This window comes from Falco rusticolus, chromosome 11 (genome assembly GCF_015220075.1).
Source record: "Falco rusticolus isolate bFalRus1 chromosome 11, bFalRus1.pri, whole genome shotgun sequence".
NCBI lineage: Eukaryota > Metazoa > Chordata > Aves > Falconiformes > Falconidae > Falco > Falco rusticolus.
In genome coordinates this window covers 34044063-34067927 of record NC_051197.1, presented here as the reverse complement: position 1 = coordinate 34067927, position 23865 = coordinate 34044063, and the positions used below count along the sequence as shown (strand labels likewise).

The 23865-nt window shown below is 37.7% G+C and overlaps 2 protein-coding genes across 9 annotated transcripts in view; both read left to right on the top strand.

Moving 5' to 3' along the window:
• Positions 1-11092, top strand: part of ASPM (assembly factor for spindle microtubules) — a 31381-nt gene extending 20289 nt beyond the window's left edge. For 2 of the 6 annotated variants that reach the window (XM_037404857.1, XM_037404856.1), the window contains exons 19-29: positions 1125-1274; positions 1599-1765; positions 2689-2848; positions 3370-3579; positions 4107-4256; positions 6117-6308; positions 6746-6938; positions 7401-7555; positions 8447-8623; positions 9597-9769; positions 9849-11092. In XM_037404857.1, coding sequence (XP_037260754.1) covers positions 1125-1274; positions 1599-1765; positions 2689-2848; positions 3370-3579; positions 4107-4256; positions 6117-6308; positions 6746-6938; positions 7401-7555; positions 8447-8623; positions 9597-9769; positions 9849-9954 — 1833 coding nt within the window. In that variant the 3' untranslated portion in view covers positions 9955-11092. The remainder of the gene's footprint in view (positions 1-1124; positions 1275-1598; positions 1766-2688; positions 2849-3369; positions 3580-4106; positions 4257-6116; positions 6309-6745; positions 6939-7400; positions 7556-8446; positions 8624-9596; positions 9770-9848) is intronic. The other 4 variants (XM_037404860.1, XM_037404859.1, XM_037404858.1 and 1 more) reach the window with 4 other exon arrangements.
• A 140-nt stretch (positions 11093-11232) lies between these two features.
• On the top strand, positions 11233-23344 carry F13B (coagulation factor XIII B chain). Of its 3 annotated transcripts, XM_037404865.1 has the most exons (13): positions 11233-11353; positions 11972-12034; positions 12670-12763; positions 13075-13275; positions 13790-13975; positions 14404-14580; positions 14714-14890; positions 16570-16749; positions 17082-17180; positions 18906-19088; positions 20926-21129; positions 21644-21826; positions 22537-23344. In XM_037404865.1, the coding sequence occupies exons 4-13, from the start codon at positions 13155-13157 to the stop codon at positions 22746-22748; spliced, it is 1722 nt and encodes a 573-aa protein (XP_037260762.1). In that variant the 5' UTR covers positions 11233-11353; positions 11972-12034; positions 12670-12763; positions 13075-13154; the 3' UTR covers positions 22749-23344. The 3 variants fall into 3 exon arrangements, with proteins under 3 accessions (XP_037260762.1, XP_037260760.1, XP_037260759.1); XM_037404863.1 differs by lacking the exons at positions 11972-12034; positions 12670-12763 and having other exon boundaries at positions 22537-22778; positions 23258-23342; XM_037404862.1 differs by lacking the exons at positions 11972-12034; positions 12670-12763.
• The last annotated feature ends 521 nt before the right edge of the window (positions 23345-23865 follow it).

Here is a 23865-nt window from a genome sequence, read left to right as displayed (position 1 = left end):
TATTTTTGTTCTAACTGGCTTTCACCTATATGAATAGTAGCTTAATGAATGTTTTCTTTGATTCAAACGTGAATGAAAGCTGTCTTGACATGGTGAAGTGAGTGGGCACTGGTGCTGGGTATGACATAACTGGCAAAAAAGGCATGACTGCTACATTCTTCAGGACACATTTAGGAAGGTGCGAGTAGATCAGTCATGTTAGTTCTCTTAGATTTATTAAATGGCTGTAGACTAATTTGAGTACCTAGCTTACATTTTGAAGAGAAATGTAAAGAGAGAAATTACGTTCTTATTGTATGTTTCAGGTGGTACCTTGAGTGGCCCCACATGAAACTTAGTGTGAAACTGTATCTGTGTTTTCTCAGGGGCACTTTTTAAAAGTGGGAAGTATTTAGTTTGTTGTTTCTTTCTTCCATCACTGATGCAATAAAAACATGGTGAGCAAGAAGTAATGAAAATTGTTCTTCATCTCCATGTCGCAAGCTAAATATCCATCCAATGTGAGTCTCAGAGAAGCTTAGAAGAGTTACTTTGAATTGCTTTTTCAATTTTTATTTTTTTTTTTTTTTGTGAGGATGAGGGAGGAAAGCGTATTTCCTTTATATTAATTTGATTTGGAAGTAGTGGAAGTACATTTTTTGGTTGTGGGTTTTTTTTTTTTTTTTTTTGGGTGTTTTTTTTTCTTTCTGGGAAAAGCTCTAAGTGATTTTCTGTGGTGGGCTTAGTTTACCCTAAGGGAAGGAGTTTCTCTTCAGTGTAGTATTGGGATGAAAGGATTTTTGGAAATAAATGATCTCTCATAATAATTTCTTAGATTGCTATTACTATCTTGTTGGAGAGCACATGGTCTACTTAACAGATAAGAAAACAAGTGTGCCTTCCTCACCTCCATGTTCTGGGGGGAACTGGCAGCTTCTTAGTTATTTCTGATGGATGTAAATATGATTGCTTAAAAGGTAGGGAAAAAAAATTAATTGGGAAGTTTGAAATATATTTACTTAGACCGTTGTTATTCTAACAAGCCAGTGACTACAGCTGTACTTAAAAATACAGAAGCATCTTCCCAGTCAATACTGCCAGTGCAAGTGGGAAAATATTCTAAGATTATGTCTTTTTCTTTTAAGGCTTTTTTCCGTGGATTTATTCAGAGACAGAAGTACCTTCAGTGCAAGTTTTCTGCTGTGTTAATACAGCAGCGCTACAGAGCCCACCAGATGCGGAATACTGAACAACAAAGATACCATCAAATGAAAAGAGCTGCCATTAGAATTCAGGTACTCCCAGAAGGTGTTTTTTGTTGGGTTTTGTTGTTTGGTTTTTGTTTTTTTTTTATCTCCTGTATTTGTTTCTTGATGACATAATTATTTTTACAGGCAATAAAGAGAGTGGCATTTGTGGTGTTTCCCTTAATGCATTTCACTTGCTTTAGAAAACATCTTCTAGATGTGAGAAGTTACATATTTGTGATAACTGTAGAGATAGGAATCCTAAAAGCCTTTCATGCTAATTTTAACTTTTCTTCCTTTTAATTTTGCTTGTTCCATTAAACAAACAAAAAAAATCAAATTCTGATTTTTTTATTTTTATATATTTAATAGGCATCATATAGAGGATATAAAGCCAGGCAGTGGGTTAACAGAACAAAAGCAGCACGAATAATTCAAGCCTGGTTTCGAGGCTGCAGAGCACAAAAAGAATATGCGTCTGTGGTGAAAGCTGTATGTGTTATTCAGAGTCACTTCAAAACAAAACAGCAGCGGACCTGGTAATACTGAATTTGGTATAAATTTGTCTAATTTTCAAAGCTTTTATTACATAATTATTTAGTGCTCCTTTGCACTCAGGCAGATGCTTATAGATTCTCAGGTTCTGACCCTGTAGCATGCATGTAATGTGCGTGAACATAGTCCTGTTAATGCAGGTGGGATTATTCTGTTGCAGAAGATATTTCATGTTTAAATATTTTTCTGGAGTGGAAGCTACCTTACGGACTTAAATTTTGTGTATTGGGGATCTAGAAAGAGTAGGCCTTGATCTTTTCTTCACCTACATTTTTTTACAGGAAAGATGTTCTGGATATTGTTAAAATTCCAGCATGAAATTAACAGGATGAAAAGCTACTTTGTTATAATGCATAATGGAATAGTTAAACTACTTTGTGTTTGTTTTGCTGTGAGTTGGTTTTACAATAAATGCTGCTCTAGATCAGCCTGATATCTCATTCAGAACTGTGTCCTCTGCCAGTAGCAGTAGGAGGTGCTGTATGTTAGCGAGTGTGTTAACCTGACCGCTTTCTAAGGTCCTCCCTCAGGATCCATGCTTGTTAGATTATGGATGTTAGAACTTGCATCCTTGCTGATTCCCTTTTATTATCCTTTTATGGACCTGTTGTATGTCAATCCATTTAGTGTCTTTTAAACTGCTGTTTTCCTCCCCAGCCTTCTATGGCCACAAGTTCTTTAAGTACCTGCTGTGGGAAAACAGAAAGTATCTTCTATTTTAAACCAATCTTTCTGCCAGCACTGCTGACTATTCCCTTGTTTTAGTGTTCCAAGATTTGGTTGATAACAGCTCTGCTCTTACAATATTTACCTTAAGAATTTTGTAAACTGTCACTGTTTCCTTAGATTAAAAATGCAAGTGTCTCAAGTTTCCAAAAAAAAAAACTAGAATGCATTTTCCTCTTAGGTTTTTGAAAATGAAGTTCAGTGCACTTACCATTCAAAGAAGATGGAGAGCAACCCTTACTGCACAAAGGATTCGACATCAGTTTCTGGCAACCAAGAACGCTGCAGTTAAGATTCAGTTGGCATATAGACGGTACAGGGCTAGGAGACTTTTGAGAAAGGTATGTTTTCACTGGTGCTCTGCTATAACATGGTTTTTAAAGTTTTCAATGTGAGTGTTTTTTGTCATCAATGTGCAGAAGCATAGAAAAGAAAGAAGAGCTAGAACAAAGGTTGTTCAAATCAAAACTGTTCAATCTTCAAAGTATTAACTTTCTATTTGCTTTGAGCAACAAGGTTGATTCTTGTTTTCAAACAGTTCCAATTGTTGAGTTACCCCTGTCTGTACTGATAACAGATAAAACGTAAAATTTTCTGCTGGCTTTTATTGCTTACAAAGGATTAAGTTAAATTGCCCATATTTTAGACCCCGTTTAGGTAAGTGAAAAGACTTTCCAAGTTGTGAAAGTGCATTTTATATAAGCTAGTATTGCACGAGTTTGCATGTGTTTCCTATTTTATTTTTGTTTGTTCTTATGATGGGGGGGAGGGAATCTAGAACTCAGATACAAATGTATATTGATCCGTGACACAAATGAACAAAAGTTTAGTTATCAATGCATTCTTTAAACATCTTTTTCAGAAGCTTCAAGCTGCGTGTTTGATCCAAAAAGCATACAGAAGTTTCAAGGCAAGAAAGGAATTTGTTCAACAAAAAGCTGCAGCTGTAATTATCCAAAAACATCCGAGGGCCTGGCAGGCAGGCAGGCTTCAATTTATGAAATACAATAAAACTAGAAAAGTTGTCATTAAACTGCAGGTATTTATATGGGGTTATTTAGTCAGGAAAAAGGTTGGTATACCTGAAATTAAAACTATTTGTGTACTGTCTCTAGAGCTGTTTTAACATAAATTCTGGCTGGCAAGAAAAGGAAAACCTAATCATTTGTTGTTGAACTCAAATTCTTGTTGAGTGCTTTGAGAATTGGGTGGGTCAGAATAGATGAAAATAGAGTTTGACCCTTTTTTCACAATCCTTTAGTACTAAAATAAGTTTTCATTGTTGAGTGGTTTTTTTTAGCTTTTGAGATCTTTGTGGCTTACCTGTAACTGATACTTCTGCACATACACATACTTAAAATGAAACAATTCTCTGCTATATATTAATGTTGTTGCTTACAATCACTTCTGTGTTATTGTTTAGATTAGAGAGCTAATACTGAGGAAAGGTATCTTGCTTTGGTTCTGAGGTAATGATTTCTGAGGCGATACGTCAGAATCTAATAGTGTGTTGCTATGAGCTATGGTCTTTGGATACACAATCAGCTACCTCTGAGCATCAGAATTAATGATGCTCCTTGTTTGGTTTTCCTTATACAGATTTCAGAACAGAAACAAAAGAAGAGACTGCTTTATTTTGCAGCAGCTGCATATCATCATATCTCTGCAATTAAAATTCAAAGGGCATATAGGATTCACCTCATCTTAAAACTCGCACAAAACCAGATCTCGTCTGTTCATGTAATACAGGTTAGTCTACCCAAGGACAAATGACTTCAGACTATGTTACACAATTTCTTTTCTGTCAGCTAAGCTGTCAACTAAGTGTCAACTAAGACACTGTAGTTCCTTCACATATGAAAATAAAGCTAGGTTACAGAGACTGTAATTTATTAAATAATACTGCTTATACCCTGCTAAGCATAAGAGTGGATCTCAGTAGGCTCTGGAGGCTTAAGCACTGTAAAGACAAGGATGGTTGGGAAAGTTTGTTTCCTTCAGATTCTCAAGCTTGCTAAAGGAATCTTGAGGTGCTGTCTTAGCCTGTATCTTTACATCCTAGTGGAAGCAGGAAAGGTTAGACATGACACCCTGTAAGGCTTATGAAATGAAGAGCATTTATTTACACGAGCATGGGATACAGTGATTTATTTCGTTCTATGTTTCTAACCTGCCAGTGGTACCAGAGCCTGTTAAGGTGCAGCATTTTTAAAGTAATCCTGTTTTACTTCTCTAAAAGAGAGATTGAAAATCGGGTCTGTATTGCAGCACTGCTTATGAGAAAAAATCATCTGCAGGTCTCTAAACTGACCGCTAGCTTAGTGCCGATAATGGAAGGTCAGCATTAGAGAAACGTAGAGACCGAAATGGAGGGAACCCTGAAACAGCTGTTTTCTAGTCAAGGATTTATGGCAAAATTTGCTCTGCTAAGTCTCCATATATACAAATCTGTTATTTGTCCCCATAGGTTATGCTTTCCCCTTAAGGCAAGAGCGAATGGGTGGAAGAGATTTTTTGCTTGGATTTGTCTCCCTGTCTCCCTTTTCTGTATATAAATGGGAAGAAACAGAGCTGGGAAATGAGAAAAGTGGAGTGATGATTCTCCTTAAAAGCCAGACAAGAGAAAGAAAGCTCGGGCAGAGCAATGGCAGACCCAATATAAATTGGGAGGGGACGGCTGGGAGCAGCCCTGCAGGGGGGCTCTGGGGGTGCTGGCTGGCAGGAGCCAGCAGTGTGCCCTGGCAACCAAGGGGGCAAACCCCATGGGGGGGCATCAGACACGGCGTGACCCGCCGGTCAGAGGCGGTGATTGTCCTGCTGTGCGCAGTGTTGGAGCGGCCTCAGCTCGAGTACTCTGTGCAGTGCTGGGCCTCCTGTTGAAGGGTGTGAAGGTCCTTGAATGCCTCCAGAGGAGGGAACTAAGCTGGTGCAGGGGCTGGAAGGCATGTCCCGTGAGGAGCGGCTGCAGCCGCTGTGTTTGTGTAGGCTGGAGAGAAGGAGGCTGAGGGGCGACCTCCTGGCTCCCTGCAGCTCCCTGAGGAGGGGGCGCGGAGAGGGAGGTGCTGAGCTCTTCTCCCTGGGGTCCAGCGACAGGACACATGGGAGTGGCTCAAAGCGGCGCCAGCTGAGGTTCAGACCGGCCGTTAGGAAACATTTCTTTACTGAGAGGGTGGTCAGACCCTGAACCGGCCTCCCAGGGAGGTGGTCAGTAGCCCCAGCCTGTCAGTGTTTAAGAGACAGTTGGACAGTGCCCTTAACAATTTGCTTTAACTTTTGGTCAGCCCTGAAGTGGTCAGGAGGTTGGGCTGCACGATCATTGCAGGTCAGTTCTCACTGAAAATACTCTATTCTGTTCTACACAGAACGCTTCCTAACTGCTCCTGCCTAAGATTTCATTTTGCAGTCTGGCATTTCAGCTACCCCAAGGCCAATCAGGGCTGTGTCGTGGTGGTTTATGTGAGCACTAGTGATGTTTATAGTGCCTACTGCATCTGTCAAACTTCTTGTTAAAATAGTTCTTCAGTTTTTACCGATGCTCATTTATGATGGGGAAGAGGGACTTTAGGGAAAAGTCCTATATAAATAAACAGGTACTTTAATTTTAAACAGAGGTGGTTCCGAGCCAAAATGCAACGAAAGAGATACCTAAGAGATTATGAAAGAATTATTCAATTACAATGTGTGATTCGCGGCTGGCTGAACCACAGAAATAATGCAGCAACCATAATCCAGAGAAATGTACGAAGATTCCTTGCCTGCAGACGTAGGAGAAAATTTGCAGTTGGAATAATTAAATTTCAGGTAAATACCTCTTATAAGAAAACTACAGTATTTTTTTTCTAATTTTGTTTTTAATTCTTGATTTTTCTGATGTTTTTTGGGGGAGAAGAAAGATGTTTATTTTGGTTGGTAAATTCATCAATTAAATTGCAAGCCAGGTCATCTTAAGTGTAGACATCAAAGCTAAATGCAAGCAGATCAGGAAGCAGTATTAAGCAGATACTGGCTGGGGTGACTGGGAGCGTGTGTGGAGTATGTATGCATGTTTGGTTTGGTCTTTTGTCTTGAAAGTCCAGTATTTGGAAGATGAAACACTGAATGGTAATTACTTTAAAATTAATCACCAAGGTAATTAAATACTTTGTCAGACTTGTGTAAAATTGTTTTGGAACGGTAATGGAAGTTCTATTTTCTGTTGTTCACAACTTTTTTCTCTTTGTGAAATTCCTTTTCTGTAGGCATTGTGGAGAGGATATTCTTGGAGAAAGAGTAACGACACAGCAAAAACTAAAGCTTTAAGATATCGTTTAGTAAAGGCTAATGAAAAGAGCAGAGAAGAAAACAAACTGAGCAACAGAACTGCAGTTGCTATTAAATACCTTCTAAAATTCAAACATCTCTCTTACATTCTGGCAGCATTAAAACATCTTGGTGAGTATTTTGTTTTATTATAACTGATAGATTTCCAGGATGACAGAAAATGGAATTTTTCAGCCAAGAATACTCTATAATAATATTTGGGCTTTCTGTATGATTGTGAAATGGAAACATGTTGGAGAGTACGATGGAGGGTTTCTTTCCAGACTAAAGTTAGCATATTGATTTAAGAACACTATTAAAATGGTTATGTAGAGAAAGGAGATGCTATATGATTGCTCTATTTTCCTGGAAGTTCTGGTAATACTATGGCTTACATAAGTCACTTATGTTTGCCTATCAGTACACGTTCTCTGTGGATTGTTTTGACTGCTTAATTTTTTTTAGTAATACAACTTCAAATCAGTAATTCTGGGTTTTTTCTTTGCAGTCCTACTTTAAAAATAAGATTAAACCCTGGTTTGCAATGTTTGAGCTTCACAGGTTGTGGGTTTTTTTCCCTTTTAATTATCATAGAGGTGGCTACCAGGCTGTCCCCACTCTGTTGTGAAAACATGGCCCAGAGCAGAGCGATCTTCAGTATTTTTGTTCTGATTCAAAGTTGCAACCGGAGTGTTCCATGCATGGAAGTGATCAGATATTCAATTCAGGTTCTACTTAATGTTTCAAAGGTAACTTTAATATTTTCTTTTGCACATTTATAAGCTGGATACTACTTTATTGTAGTATTTATTTATTCACAAAATTTCTGAATCAATTTGTAACAACAAAAGTAATATTTTTGAATAAAAAAAACAGTTTCTGAATTTTAACTGTTATTTTGGAACCAATTATCTACTTTGCAATAATTATGATTTAGTTTTGTTTTGGCAAAAGAAAATGATTTCATGGGCTTAAAGTAATAATTTTACTTTTAACTGATTACATTGCAAGGTGTCCCAAGTATTGCATGAAACTGTAGAAATGCAAAACACTAATAGTTATGGTAAGCTGTGAAGTTTTTTTAAGGTAGAAATGTATGTGTTTGAGAAGACAGTCTACTTTTCCAAATTCATGTCATAGAATAGACTGTATTTACACTTTCAATTTCTTAGAGAACTCATGTTCACAAATACTTAAAGCTGCTTCAGTACTGTAGTTATTAACTACGGATCCATTGCTCTACAGATTTTTACTTTGAAATTTCAAAAATGCTTGCTAAACACAGTTTTGGATTTTAGCCATCCTACAGGCATTTACATTCAAATTCCTTTTATTTCAGGACAAAAAATTAACACTCAGGCTAAACTTATTTTTAATTTCTCTAAACTTATTCTAATTTGTTCTTTTATTTTAAATGTAAAATCCAATTCTGTGGGTTTCTAAGCAAGGGGGGAAGCACAAATGGTAGCTTTTCGTAACCTGTTACAATGATGTAATGTACAGAAGTGATTTTTATTGCTTGGATTCCAGATCAGCTACAAATTTAATCTAGGGTAGAATATTTTGCTTTTTCCTCTAACCTGAAAGATATTTTAAAGATCTGTCTATATAACCTCTCCTGTCTCATTCTTGTATAACAGTATGAAAGAACTACTCAGGCAGTTTATGAAGTAGAAAATTCTATAGATACATTACTAGACCTACTGCAAACGTACAGAGGGAAGGCTGGGGACAAAATTTCAGAGAAAGGAGAAAGCATTTTCACAAAGACCTGTTGCTTGCTGGCCATCCTTTCAAAGGACTCAAAAAGAGCTTTGGTAAGATTTAATTTTTTGGGGTTTAATAATATGATTTAATATGCTTTTCTTGCATGTTTTGGTGGTGTTTGTAAATTATTTTTTTCTCCCTTTGTACCATACCTATTAGGGCTGTAATGTTAATTAGGACTAAACTCTGATTAAAAAAATGCATTTACAAGATGGTGAAAACACTGATTATTCTGTGCTTTGTGTGTCCTGGTCACCCAGATCTATTGAATAATATCTGATCCTGCGATCCTTGCAAGATTATGATATTGCAATCCCTACTTTCCACTGGGTTTTGATTACTTTCTATTAATTGCTTAGCATTAGACATAGTTTAGTTGCCACTTAATTTTTATTCTATTTCTGAAAGTTTATCGTTGTTTTTCAAATGAAGTTGAGATCTTTATTGTCAGTAAAAACTGGCCATACAATTGTCCGTGACTTGCTGTTTGTGTACTCTATTCTAACAGAGACATTGCCTGTTTCTGAAAGAAATTTCCTTTGTTCATATCTATTGCTAGAATCCCTCATGAGATTATTAGGGTAGTCTGGGTTCTATGCTATAAATTTACTAACCGTGTATCCATCAGATGTCAGTATTTAAGTTATCAAGCCACCTCTGACCACTGCATTGTTCTTTCATTGGTATGAAGACAGGTACAAACACTAATTTATGTCTCTGTCCAATCATTGGAGGCATATGCCAATGACATGTGAAATTTTGTTTTAATGAGAAATTATTAAAATCTGACTTGTAAGAACTTGGATTTTCTGAGATACGAAGTTGCATATCAATTAAGTATTTTGAAAGCATTAGGCCACTGACTTGTAGGTGTGCTTTAAGATGGTTTCACTGTACTTGTGGATAAAAGTTCAGCTTAAATTATAAACATTCAGATTTTATTGACTAAAACAGTTTTCTTGATTTGTTAAGTTGCTTTCCACCTTCTAGTATTGACTCTGTACTGTTTTCAACTTCTCTCAGGAAATCCGAAGCATGCCAAGAGTTGTTCCTTGCATTCAAAGCCTGTACAAACTGACAGCCCGTAAACACAAAATGGATGCAGAGAGAACACTTGTGAGGCAGAAAATAAACACACACTTAAGTGGAACCAACTTTGTTCCAGTAACTCCTCTAAGAATAAAAACAGTTTCAAGGTAAGAGCTTAAAAATGACTCTGCTGTTTTTGCTGTGGCGATGTTGTATTTTACTAACAAGCCACTAATATTTTCACAGAATTAAACCGGACTGGGTTTTGAGGAAAGATAACATGCAAGAAATTGTGGATCCTCTGCAAGCAATTCTGATGGTGATGGATACACTTGGTATTGTCTGCTACTGAAATGTAAATGATGTATATGAAAATGTATTGTACAGCATGTATGTAGTAGACAGATAAACGATTTTGAAAGAAAGCAAGTTAGTGTCAAACTACCCTTTGAAATTTTTTTCTGGATTGCATTTTATATTTTGTAACCTTTTTTGTATTGCATAGAGCTTTTAAAATCCTATTTCATACTGTTACCAAAAGCACTCTTACAATAAATTATAAGCCTTGGAAATTTCACTTGTGCAGTAATGTATTGGTATTACACAACTGTGGATCTTACAAAGAGCATGGTATTCCTCACTGATTAAATACTGTACAATTCTATTAAAAACAGTTGTTTGTGTGGGACAGTCATGTTGATCTGTGATCTGGAGAGGGATAGTCTGGTTTTCAAAACTGGCTACTTTTGGGGGGAGCTCGAGTTTACTTTCTTAGGTTTTGAGGGATTGTGTGTGACTGCAGGAAAAAAATTGTTATAATTCCTACTTCTTTTAAACACCACAAAATTACAGCAGGGTGTTGTAAGGGTGAATTTGGTGATTTGTGAGTGCTTTCTTCCTATCAAGTGAGCAGGGCATACAAGCGTGCATCTCATCTGGCTGAATAGATGGTGCTCATCACAGCAGCTCCCTTAAATTCTGTTCTCTTGTGCCTTGGAATTGTGTTTTCTTGGAGCAAGGCCAAGAAAATACCCCCAGATTTAAAGACTATGCTTTCCAAGGGTGGAATACGATGCTAAATCAACTGGTAGCCATTAGCCAGTTAGGTGGTAATGCATTGTCAAGAGGTTCTTCTTTGTTTGGTTTTGTTTAAAAAAAGACACAAAATGGGCTAGCTGTAGACAACAAAATGCAACAGGCAGATAATAGTAGTGGCTGTGTTCTTCATGGAAGAGCCCCCAGAATGAATAACATACAGAATGCAACTGATAGGGGTAGGCTGGAGGAGGGAAGAGTTTTCAGTTTCCTCTTATTTTGGCCAAGGTAAATAATCTGATAACAGAATGCCCTTTAAACTTGCAACTGAGGAGGTTCTGAGGGGAACAGTATTCAGTTAATTTAAATTGTTCCATAAGCTTGTTGCCTGGTTTCACTGTAAAAAGATATGTTGTCCTCTTTACTGGTGTAAAATATACCGAATGGAAGTTGAATTCTGCAAGTCTGGTGTTAGGGTATTTGGAAAACTAAAATGAATGGAAGTGTTTTCAGTGAAATAAGTTGTTAGAAAATACTGCGGACACTAAGGCATTTGTGAATTCCTTTAAAAATCCAGTTAATTATTTACAAAAGTAATACTTCGGGGAGTTTTCACAAGTGGTGGAAACTGTTCATGGAGACGGTAATGAAGATGAGATTTAAAAGCTGTTTTTTCTTCCTAGTTATGATGTATTCAGGCAAACTCTTTGCAGAAGGTAAATACACCAGATTCTATTGTTAATCAATGTACATTGGATCTAGAACTTGTGGTCTAAGTAACTGAAGTGCAATGTCTTTCATATCTTTACCAAGGGTAAACACTGCTTTTGAAATACATTTTTATTGTGAGATGGCTGATGATCATGGTTCAATTGTCGCTGTAGCTCAGGGCTACAGATTCATGTCTAAACTTCAAAGTAGTATTGAAAGGTTCAGACTTTTGTTCAGAAGAAAATTATTTTAGGATGTATTTAAGTGGTATTGAGGCACTTATACAAATTGCATTTTGTACTATGAAAACATTTTATGTATTGAAGTGTCTTGGTGGTTGAAGTGTTTTGGCTTTACCACGAAGCAAGGGAGTGGAAGTTAAATGGAACCTGCAGAAGCTAATCTAGGGTGGGTTTGCATTTCCTATCCCTTTTTTCATCGGCACTTAATTATTGGGTTTATATAGTTCCACCACTTGAACTGCAAGTTCACAAAGCTGTGGACTGTATATGAAGGTACATCCATTAATTGAAAAGGTGTCCTTTTTTTTGCATTTCATTTTGTATCTACTAATGTATATTCAACTCCAGCATATTTGTTGCAACTACTTCTGTCTTCACTAGAGTTTTGTCCTTATGCAAAGCAGTTGAAATTACACTGATACCCTTTGGAAAGTCAAATGAAAGGTATGTAGGTAGCAACCATTTCTGTCTTAATTACCTAAAAATCTTCAGTACCCCCAGGTTTGTTTGCTTTATTTAGATGTGATACAGCAGCTGTGTGAGGAAGGGAATTATTTAAAAAAAAAAAATTATCTTGGCATTTTTTATTTATTAAAAACACTAAATTTGCAGAGAATTCTAGTAAATGCAGTAAATTCTAGTCACATTATTGCGTGAAGGAGCAATAGTTTGTTATTTCGGTTCTAAAATGTGTAGGGTGAATGCAGCAGTGCCAACTTGTGGGATAATTCTGCCCAATTATAATGAGATTCATAGATGGTGATTAAGTTCGTAAAACTTGATTCTTCAGTATTCTCGTAATGCTATGAAGACAATTTTTGAGACCCAAAGGATAATTTTATAAGAAATCTGAACATAAGTATTGTTTCTTTGTGGTGGGTTTTGGTTTTGGGGTTTTTTGACTTAATACCGTATTCAGCACAACTCCCCTTAAAGGTTTTCTCCTATTATTGGTTTGTGTTTTTTTTTTAATTACAGTTCTATTTGTTCTTTCCTTAACCTCCATTTCTTCTTTTCTGGTGACTGTTCTTAAATTCTCTTTCTTCAGTGTGTTTAACCGTTGTATTGCCTCCTGGCAGCTTGTCTCGCTGCTCTGGTAACGTTTGCTGAACTGAGGCGCGATGGCATAGCTAATCTTGACACTGTTGCCATTGGATCTCTGAGCAGGCATCGGTATGCTTACGCAGCAAAGGGGTGCTTATGCTTACACCTTCTGGGCTAAATGCTCAAATACATCAGTTTTGCCAGTTCACGTTAGGAAGTTTTGTTCTGCAGCTGATACTCCTGTGAATCTGAAGAACAAATGCTGATATAATTGTAACATGTCTTAACTTCAGTGAGTCTTACAAGACCCTCCATGCTTGTAAGTAGTCATTCAGCTGTTTGAAAGCCTGGTCAATCCAACTGATAGTAAATAAATTAATGCAAAAAAGTTCATATCTGGTCTGAGATTTTTAGTGAGAAATATATTTGTCTTTTTGCAGAAAAACCTTGTGATTTGCCACACATAGAAAATGGAAAGATTGCCCAGTACTATTATAATTTCAAAAGTTACTATTTCCCTATGCATAAGGAAAAAAAACTTTCCTATTCTTGTATGGTTGGTTATACAACAGAAACTGGGACCCAAGATGGAAGAATAACTTGTACAGCAAAGGGATGGTCTCCAGTGCCACGGTGCTACAGTGAGTTAGCTTTATTAATCTCGTCATTACTTCTAGCAGGAAACTTTTCTGGCTGGATTTCCTGGAACATACGGGAACAGAAATTGCCTAATAGGAGGGATTAAACGTGCAAGTTAGGACAACAAAGTGAAATTAATCCTTTAGGTATATAAACTACATATGTTTATATGTGGAATAATTTTTATAGTAAAACACATTTTAAAGGGTTTACCATATATATTTTTGTAAGAACCCCAAGAAAGCTGCCCAGTTTCCTTATTTTGGGGAAAACTAATGAATAGTTTCCTCTCAGATGTGTATCCTCTAGAGCCTCCCTAGCTCTAGGTTCCTTGGTTGTCATGCTCAGTGTTATTACTATTGGTTTGGTATATTTGATGATTGTAGTAGATTCCTTCAAAAGGTCCAAGAAACAAATTAGATCAGAACAGCTAAAAAACCCCTTCTTTTGCTTGTTAGAGAACAAAAATATTCCATTAATTCATTCTTTCTAACCAAACTGTCTCCTTTCATTTAGAAAAATGTAACAAGCCTCTTTTGGAAAATGGTTTTTTTTATGGTACAGAAATGTACTTCAAAATACACGATGAACTGCGATACAAATGCTATCCAGGCTACCACACTCCAGGTGGTGGTACTGAAGCTACTGTACAATGTCGACCAGAAGGATGGTCCTCCCAGCCAAGCTGTGCTAAAACGTTTGGTAGGGTTCTGCATTTTTCTCCTTCGTAAAGTCTTACATGTATCGAATTCTACTGTTTTTGCTGTACCTGTAGGGCCAGACTGCCTGTCTGAGGAGTACTAATGTGGGTTCTCAGCTGTAACTCCTCGGAAGAAGTTGCCAAATTCCACATGCTGCTAGTTTTGTGAAATTGTATACATAAAATTATACGTAGAAGGAATCGCTATAGATGAAATCATGTTGTTTCAAATAAAACCATTGCCATTCAAACTTTCTTCCCAAATGATGGCTTGTGTAACTTGTGTAAACTACTGCATTTGTAATTATATCTTATTTGCAAAGATTTTGCCTTGGATATGATCACTGTTAAGGTATATATAAAGAAAATTTTACAGTAATTGATCCTTTTGTTTGAAGTTATTAATATGCATATGCTTTACTTATTTAAGAGTCATGTCAAGTTCCCAATTTGCAGCACGGCAGCTACTTCACAGCCCAACAAGAGCTTCGACTGAATGAGAGGCTGCTATATAAATGTGATGAGGGGTATCACACTGCAGGAGGAAACACTACAGAAGAAGCAGTGTGTCTAACATATGGGTGGTCCCTTACTCCAAACTGCACTAGTACGTAATGGGCTGGAAAATAATTCTCCTTAAAATGTGATTTATTCCACAAATGAACAAAAATTTTGCAAAAAGGCTTGTTTTAAAGCTGGAGGGGGGGAAGCCTTTTCACCGCTGTGTGTGTTCTTCCTAGGAATAACTTGCTCCTCTTTGAGTGCAATAGCACATGGAGGTTTCTATCCTGTGAAGAAAATCTATGAAGAGGGAGACGTAGTTCACTTTTTCTGTGAGGAAAATTATTCTGTCAGTGAATTTGACTTAATTCAATGTTATTATTTTGGATGGTATCCAGAGCCTCCGGTGTGTGAAGGTACCTTATTTTTATAGTTTTATCATGTCAAATTCTTAGTGAAAGATGAGCAACTTCTTTCATGAAATGCTTTATCAATACAACATAAAAATATGTTTTTTGTACTAGTTTACCACCTAAATAGAAATCAAGTGTTAGCTGACAGGTATGGAGCAGAGGAGGAAGCAATGAGAATAGGAATTAATTTTCATCTAACAATAGAGCAGATACTGTCTGTTGCTGTTGTTCCTCTGGACATTGTCTTCTGGAGAAGCAAGAATCAACAATTATGCAGAAGTTGTTCAGCCCCTGGAGCTCGAGTTTAACCATGTTCAGGTTACATGAAGGTTTAATGAAGCATGTTTAATCCTGCCTTGTGAGCTGGGAACCTGCCTCTTGAAAGGCATTAAAAATAAAATTTGTAACAAGTTTCTCTTGAATTCTTGGGGATTGTGGTACTTTTCAGAGTACAGCCTCACCAAACTATGTATGTTTTCAACAGAATTAACTAGAAAGGTCATTCTGAGGACTGAACCACACCTTTAGCAATCACTGTCGCTTCCCCAATCATTGAGGGATAACGGACATTCTCAGAAAAGAGACTTTCAAAAGAATGAAAGGTCTACTGAGCCAGGTGAAATACAGTATACAGCAGAAATCAGTATAAATCAATAATTAGGCTAATAGAGAACTTACAATATTGTTCAACATACCTTGATTGTTGTAGGTCATTATTTTATCTTAATGTTGTTCCCTTCATCTGAGCTTTAGGAGATCTCACTGCCTCATGGTAACAAAATCTCTGCTTTATGTGTAAGGTATGCCAGCTGATGATGACGGAGGGTGGGACAATCAATCATTTTTATTGGTTTAAGCTAAATCTAAGATAATCTCTTCTCCAATATATTTTTCTCAGGATTTTTTCCCATGAAGTATGTTTTCTAAACAAAATTTAATAATCATTGTGTGTGGGATGCTTGAGATTAAAAAAGTTATATTTAGCCTTTAAAATTTATAGGTGTGTTAAGCACAGTTTTCAGTAAAATCAGTGTTTTATAATTCCTTTATAGCTAATCTTGTAGAAGAATACGTGATTGAGTACAAAGGTGAAATTCATCTTCCCTTCCTAGCAGGCACAGTAGTATTTAAAATGCACCGGAATCTCTCAATTAAATGGCACGTGTTGGGACCCCAGCCCTGTATTTATTCTGATGACACAGCAGGATTTTTTCCTGAGTGAGTGCAGAGAAGGTGGGGTGCTCAGGAGTATGAAAACAAGGCCTAAATCTTGTTTTAAGAATACAGTAATCACAAACTTAATTTCAGGATAGGAAATGGGTTATTTTTATTGCTGCTTTTGTAGCATTAGAATTAATACATAAGCTGCTTTAAATATTATATCAATGGAGGGTATGGGAAATCTCTATTTCCTGAAGTCCTTTAAAGAACACTTTATTAAGTCTCTGTGGAGAAATGACAGATTTTTTTATAGCAGTGCAGTAGCGTAATACTTCTATATTTCTTGAATGCAAAAATCACTTTTTTGTTCTGGTTTCCTATTATTTTAAAGAAAATGAGAGCATTTCTTCTGGATCAACAAAAAATGTTTTTTGAGTGACAGGCTTGCATGCTATATAGTAAAATGAACTGTGTACATGGTTTTGATTAGTGAGAAAAAAATATGCTGCTTTTATTTTCAGATGTAAAAAATAAATGTCCTCCACCACCACTTCCTCCTCATGCCCGTACCATTGCAGTTAGAAGAACATATCGTAATGGAGACAAAGTTACTATACAGTGTCAAAGGACCTTTAAAATAAGAGGATCTGAGGAAATCCAGTGTGAAAAAGGAAAATGGACATCACCCCCTATTTGTATTGGTTAGTACCTTTGTGAAGACTGACAACTGAACTGAAAAGATTCTTCAAACAATGCTTTAATTTTCTGGAGAGCCTCAGTATCCATATCTGCAAAACTGTGTATGCTCTCCTCTGTTCAAATGCTTGAGAGGTAAAGTGTTGCATAATTTGCAGACAATCTGTGTTCACAGTTTAAAGAGAAAGTATGAGCTAGGTGAATTCAGCTGACACCAGTATTGTCTATTTTTCCCCTGGAATACTGATTTTATTACATCTTACAACGCATCAGTGTCTGTTTTGGTATTTGAAAATGAGTTATTTCTGAGAAAACTGGTTCTAAGTTTCTGCTATAGTTATAGGAATGATGGATAAGTGGGCATCTGAGGCACCACCATCAATTGAGGCAGATGCAGAAATGAGAGCAAACAAAACATATCGCAATGAAGATACAGGTAGGAGAACATTGCCTTTCTGTTTAAAAGGGACTTCACTACTCTCCAATGCTATTATAGGTTTTTTATGACTACTCTTACTACTTTTTTGCTATAGTATGTTTCCTTATTCTTGAAAATGTTTGCATGTGCTACAGATGTCAGTGTAGCAGTCTGAATGAATGAAAGGCAGTGGCCTTGTTGCTTGTTCCTGGTGATTGTAAACTACACCTATAAGCTTATTCTGTATTTGTAATTTTATTTCATACCTTAGCATTTACCTTCAGTCATTTTGTACCCTTTCTGTTAATGTTGTTTGAACATGCAAATTCATGAGTATATTGATCTCCTGACCTCCTGCATCAAGATGACCTGACTAGCAGAAGGAGGAAAGGCTGTGGATGTTGTCTACCTGGACCTTTGGCACCGTTTCCCACAGCACCTCCTGGGGAAACTGGCTGCTCATGGCTTGGACGGGTGTGCTCTGTGCTGGGTTAGAAGCTGCTGGAGGGCTGAGCCCAGAGAGCGGTGGTGAAAGGAGTTAAATCCCACTGGCAGCCATTCAAGAGCGGTGTGCCCCAGGGCTCCGTACTGGGGACAGTCCTGTTCAATATCTTTATTGACAATCTGGAGGAGGGGACCGAGTGCACCCTCAGTGAGTTTGCAGAGGACACCAAGCTGGGGGGGAGTGCTGATCTGCTGGAGGTCAGGCTGGCTCTGCAGGGGGGTCTGGGCAGGCTGGCTCTGCAGGGGGGTTGGACTGATGGGCTGAGGCCAGCTGTATGAGGTTCAACAAGGAACATTGCTGGGTCCTGCACTTGGGGCACAACAGCCCCACACAACGCTACAGGCGGGGGGAGGGGCGGCTGGAAAGCTGCCTGGCCAAAAAGGACCTGAGCTTGTTGATCAACAGCCACCTGAACAGGAGCCAGCAGTGTGCCCAGGTGGCCAAGCAGCCCGACAGCACCCTGGCTTGTACCAGACACAGTGTGGCCAGCAGGGCTGGGGAAGCGATAGTCCCCCAGTACGCAGCACTGGTGAGGCCGCACCTGGAATCCTGTGGCTGGTTCTGGGCCCCTCACTGCAGGAGGGACACTGAGGGGCTGGAGCGTGTCCAGAGATGGGCAACGAGGCTGGGGAAGGGGCTGGAGCACAAGGTCTGTGAGGAGCAGCTGAGGGAACTGGGGGTGTTTAGTCTGGAGAAGAGAGGATCTTGCTGCTCTCCGCAGCTCCCTGGCAGGAGGCTGTAGGCAGGTGGGGGTTGGTCTTTCCCAGATAACAAGCAACAAGACAAGAGGAAACAGCCTCCGGTTGTGCCAGGGGAGGTTTAGATCGGATATTAGGAAAAATGTCTTCACAGACAGGGAGGTGATGCATTGGAACAGGCTGCCCAGGGAGGCGGTGGAATCACCATCCCTGGAGGTGTTTAAAAAACCTCATGGATGTGGTGCTTAAGGACATGGTTTAGTGATGGGCTTGGCAGGCCTGGGTTAACGGTTGGACCTGATGATCTCAAATGGCTTTTCTGACCTAACCGGTCCTATGATTCTATGAAATAGAATGCCTGTTTGCAATTCAGTAAGGCAAGTGTAGTGTTTCTGAAAATGAAATTTGAAAAAGAAACAATATTGGTTTACGTTTTCTTTGTACGTAACTTTTTTGCTCCATCTATTATAAGTCTGATACATTTGCCAGTGTTAACGTTGTTTTAAAGATCTAATTACCTATCTCCTTACCTCGTGTCAGAAATGCAGCAAGACTGTACCTCTCCACCTGGGATTAAAAATGGTGGTGTACTCGGTCCGTTACTGACAAGTTACAAAAATGGTTCCTCAGTAGAATATGTTTGTCAGCATTTGCATTTTTTGGATGGACCTAGTACTGTTTACTGTGAGCAAGGAAACTGGACGGAACCACCAGCTTGCTTGGGTATGTCTTGTAAGAAAAAGAAAGTGTCATATGTAATCTAGAAAGGTAAAACTGGAAAGGACTTCTAGATAATCCTTTCATAACTGCCTTTTCTCTTTCAGTTGAGTTAATAAAGATTCCAGAAACATGAAGATGAACCAAAATCAAACACGCCTAGGCCACTCCTGCTGGGTGTCCTCTGGCCTGTTCTTACAAACACCCAGTTAAACAGATTCCTCTGTTTTCCTGAGCGAGCTATTTAGAACATAAAGAATCCTCCTAGGTAACAGGGATAGCTAATTTCTGCTCCCATGTTCTTTCAGTGAATTCCTTCCTACCCTTCATAGATGTTTAGAAGGAATGACTGTAGCCATTGCCAAAATGGCTTTTAGATACAAGTAACAAGGAACACAATGATTTCTTGGACTTACATTTTTAAACCTTCAACCTTTGTTTTTATTATGTGTCTTTATATCTATCATTTCATTCTGGACTTTCTAATTTCTCCATGTTGCTCTTAAGTATGCTGTTCAAAACGATGTATAAAACTTCCATTAGGAATTTATCAATACTAGCAGGAATACAATTTCTGATGCTCTACAAGAGTTGTTTGTTTGCCTTTCTTTCCTTCCTGTAATGAAATAATTCTGGTTTACTAGCCTCCTTTGTTAAATTGACTCACTTTAAGTTTGTAATCTTCTCTGAAAATGCAGATAAACAACCAGTTCAGTTTTAATTACTTATTTTAAAATGAATAAAACGTGCCTTGTCTGGATTGAAACATCCAGATCAACATTCTTGGATCTGAATACTCAAATTCAACAAATCCTGTGAAATAATGAGAACTCATTTCCTATGAGTGTTATTTGTCTCCTAAGCATCCAAATAACCACAATATCCTTTCCATGCTTTCATAGATTTCTTTTGAACCCTTAGCTAATCAGACCAGAGCAAGCACATACTGTAGTTAATTTCAGGAAAATATCCATACCAATTTGTTTTCATGGTGCTGTCATCAGGATGGATAATTTGATGACAGCTGACCCTCAGCAGAGCATTAATAAGGCCTCGATCAGGCAGTGATTCTTGTGAACTTGTAGAAATGCATTTTTATAACTGTCCCCCTGTCAGGCTTTACTGAAGTTGAACAATGGTTTCAAAAGTTAATGAGGTTAACTGTCTAATGGAAAGCTAGGCTACCTGATGTGATCCTGGCACTAAATTTTAAGAAAAGTCTCAGAAAACAATGAAACCAATACTGAATAACCTGAAAAAGCCCAGAGAAGTATACAAAACTTCCAGAAGGTTTTTGGAAGGTCGGTGAATTCTTTTAACAATGGCAAAACAAAGCAAAAAAGCAAAGAAAATGAAATTGTCAAAACACTTCCTTAGGTAGTAGTTTAAATTTTACTGTATGTTAACTACTACTGCCTTCAAAGGGCTTACCAAATCTGTCAGCCAGATCTGATGGGTCAATTTTGATGGATGACTACTTTAATTATAAAAAATCCTTTCAAGTTACAGTAAGGAAGTTATTTTCTTCTTGAATGGTAAACCTAGGCTGCCATATGTTTACAAATACTTGTAGAAACCAGGTTTGTTCAGAAGTGTGTGTGTTCTGGGGTTTACTCTTCCCAGTTTAGGCTTTTTTTTTTTTTTTAACATGTTATCATGTTATTTTTGTTACTTTGGGTCATTTTTTTTACATTTGCATTCTTTTTTATGCATCTATAGTTCTTGCAATATTTGAAAATATTTTAGAATTATTGATACAGACTCCTCTTTCTTGACCCCTACAAAAGGGAGCTAAGAAATCATGTAAGGTTGCGTTTTATTGAAGTACACTTTTATTTCCTAGAACCGTGCAGTCTTAACGTAACTGATATGAACAGCAGCAATATAGAATTGAAATGGAGACAGGAAGAATTAATTTTCCTACATGGCGATCTCATAGAGTTTGAATGTAAACAGGGATACAGTTTTCTCCAGACTACCATTCCCTCTCCTGGACGGACACAGTGTAACCATGGCAGACTAAAATACCCAAAATGCATTATGCAAGGTAAAACAATACTTTTTTTTTTTATATTCCTTTTTAAATTGATCCATCTCAAACATATCTAGAAACAACTTCCTTTGGCAGTGTGGGCCTAGAATCTGTTGTGAATAATAGATGTTTAGGAATCAACAACACAGCTACCCTTGCACAAGACAGCTGTATTATTAAATATATCCAAGCATGGAAAACCAGTACACCTTCCTTTGACGGTGAAGGCTGTAGGAAGGAGGCAGGAGCTCTTCTTCAAGCCCAGGGAACTCAAAGCTCTGCAGAAAGACAGCTATAAACAATTCAATGTGCCCAAGGATGTCTTATGGTTACACTTAAGCAGGAGATTGCATTCTGCATTTCTTATGGCTGGCATAAAGCTGGAGATTGCATCCTGATCTGAAACATAATAAAGTAGTAAGAAAGTACACAGAGCTGCTAAATATCTAGTGTTGACAGGCATTTCAAACTGCTGATTTGTTAGTTGCTTGAGCTGAATATTTCTCAGATGTTTTTAATGTTATTCCAGCTCCTACAGAAAAATGTGACTCTCCCCCTTCTATTGTGAACGGAGCTCTTACTCGCCCACCTCTGACCCAGTATGACAATGGTTCTTCAGTTCAGTATAGTTGCTCTGACTATCACTTTTTGGAAGGATCTGAGAGAATCTACTGTTCTGAAGGACAGTGGACTTCACCACCAGTTTGTATAGGTAGGTGTGATAAGATAAATAAGTGTTTATTTCTCTCTGTAATTCATAGAATCATAGAATAGTTTGGAAGTGACCTTTAAAGGTCATCTAGTCCAACCCCCTGCAATAAACAGGGACATCTTCAACTGCGTCAGGTTCCTCAGAGCCCTGTCCAAACTGACCTCAAATATTTCCAGAGATGGGGCATCTACCACCTCTCTGGGCAACCTGTGCCAGTGCTTCACCACCCTCATTGTAAAAAAATTGTTCCTTATATTAATTCTAAATTCACCCTCTTTTAGTTTAAAACCATTACTCCTTGTCCTATCGCTACAGGCCCTAGCAAAACATCTGCCCCCATCTTTCTTACAAGCCCCTATTAAGTATTGAAAGGCTGCCGTAAGGTCTCCCCTGAGCCTTCTCTTCTCCAGGCTGAACAACCCCAACTCACTATATTCACATAGTTACAATTTATAAATCGAGTATTGTCAACTAGGACTTGATCTCACCTTCATTTTTTTTCAGGTAGAGATGAAAGTTTTAATAGAAGCAAGTGTAAGTTTGGCTATTTTCTTAAATATGGCATACCTGCAGCATGCAAAAATACAGCGATATAATTTATGCTATATTAAGAGAATGGCAAATAATTTAGTCTTACTGTAGACTACTCAAAATTATGCTATTTCAAAAATAATCGATTTATTAACACTGATCAAATCTCTCTTCTTTAGAGCCATGTACGTTGTCAAAAAATGAAATGGAGAAAAATAATGTGCTGCTGCAAGAGTTCTATAAGAATCAAGTTTATTTTTATCATGGAGATTATGTTGGATTTTACTGTAAGCAGAACCATTTTGGAGCAGAATCTGGTACAACTTTATTTCAAGTGCAGTGTAAGAGAGGACAGCTGACATATCCGAGGTGTATTGAAAGAGCAAAATAAGTATGGACTTTAGGAAAGCCTATAGGAAAGGTATGTACACGTTCTCAATCTAGTATTAACAGCTGAACCTTGTATTTTCAAGACCACTACAGTCAGCTTTGAGAAATGAGTGTTCAGTGGCATTGTTGGGTCTGAGCTGAAGGGGGAGGGAAGTGAAAGTTCTTTGTGGTATGAGGACTGGGAATGCAGCAGAAGGATGTGAATTGGCATACGGGTGGAAAAATTAGGATGAAATAACTTTGTAAGGTTTACAGTGATAAACTTGAGATGCATCACAATCTGGAGGACTTGAACAAAGCACCACAAGGAGAAGCTGCTGAGCAAGTAATGACCTTTGTGAGGATATTTGTGATTTTGATACTATGAGTGCTTTAGTGACTACAGAATATAGCTAAATTGCGATTTAATTTCATGCCCTTCAAATGGATGTTAAACTCCTAATTTTACAGTGGGAAAGGAGAGGCCTATTATTTTGTACATCTTAACAGCACTCGTGTCTCCTTTTGCAGATAAGAAGCCTCTATAGGACAAGGCTTTGAAAGAAAAAAAACATGTAAAAAGAAAAGTTTAAGGGATTGGTGAAAACATTTAAAATTGAAAAATATGCAAAATCTACTGAGTAGGTTTTTATTATTAGAAGAAAAATATTCAAGAAAACATCTTTTGCTAATTGAGAACACTGAAATTATTAAAATATCTAGTCCAGCTACTGTGGATGATTTCCTATGACACTTAAACATTGGTACTTTTGGAGCTCTGTCTGTGAACGTGTGTGACTGAAGATATGAAGATAATCCAGGAAAATGGACAGTTTGCCTTGCATCCATGTTAGTATATTTTAATAAAAAAATCACTATAAGGATTTCTTCTGTATTTTATGTCTAAATCACATCTTTCTGTGATATTGTTGCATGTACTGTGTTCTGTATGGTTTTCCAAGGCTTTGGTGAGTGCTACATGAATAAATAAAAAAAGAAATTAAAGCATTAAAGGAATACAAAACTTCTGCTTATTTAATCAAAACCCAGTCAACCATTTCGTGGGGGAAAAAAGAGGTTGATAAAAATAGCATTTTACATGCTATTTACAATAGCCCTCCAAAATGCTTTCAAAAGAT

Excerpts from the sequence above, each read along its gene's own strand:
- F13B (XM_037404862.1), top strand. The coding sequence starts at position 11,272 with ATGGAGACGGTAATGAAGATGAGATTTAAAAGCTGTTTTTTCTTCCTA. Across the intron at positions 13,976-14,403 it reads AAGCTGTGCTAAAACGTTTG|AGTCATGTCAAGTTCCCAAT; the intron begins GTAGGGTTCTGC and ends TACTTATTTAAG. Across the intron at positions 14,581-14,713 it reads CCTTACTCCAAACTGCACTA|GAATAACTTGCTCCTCTTTG; the intron begins GTACGTAATGGG and ends TGTTCTTCCTAG.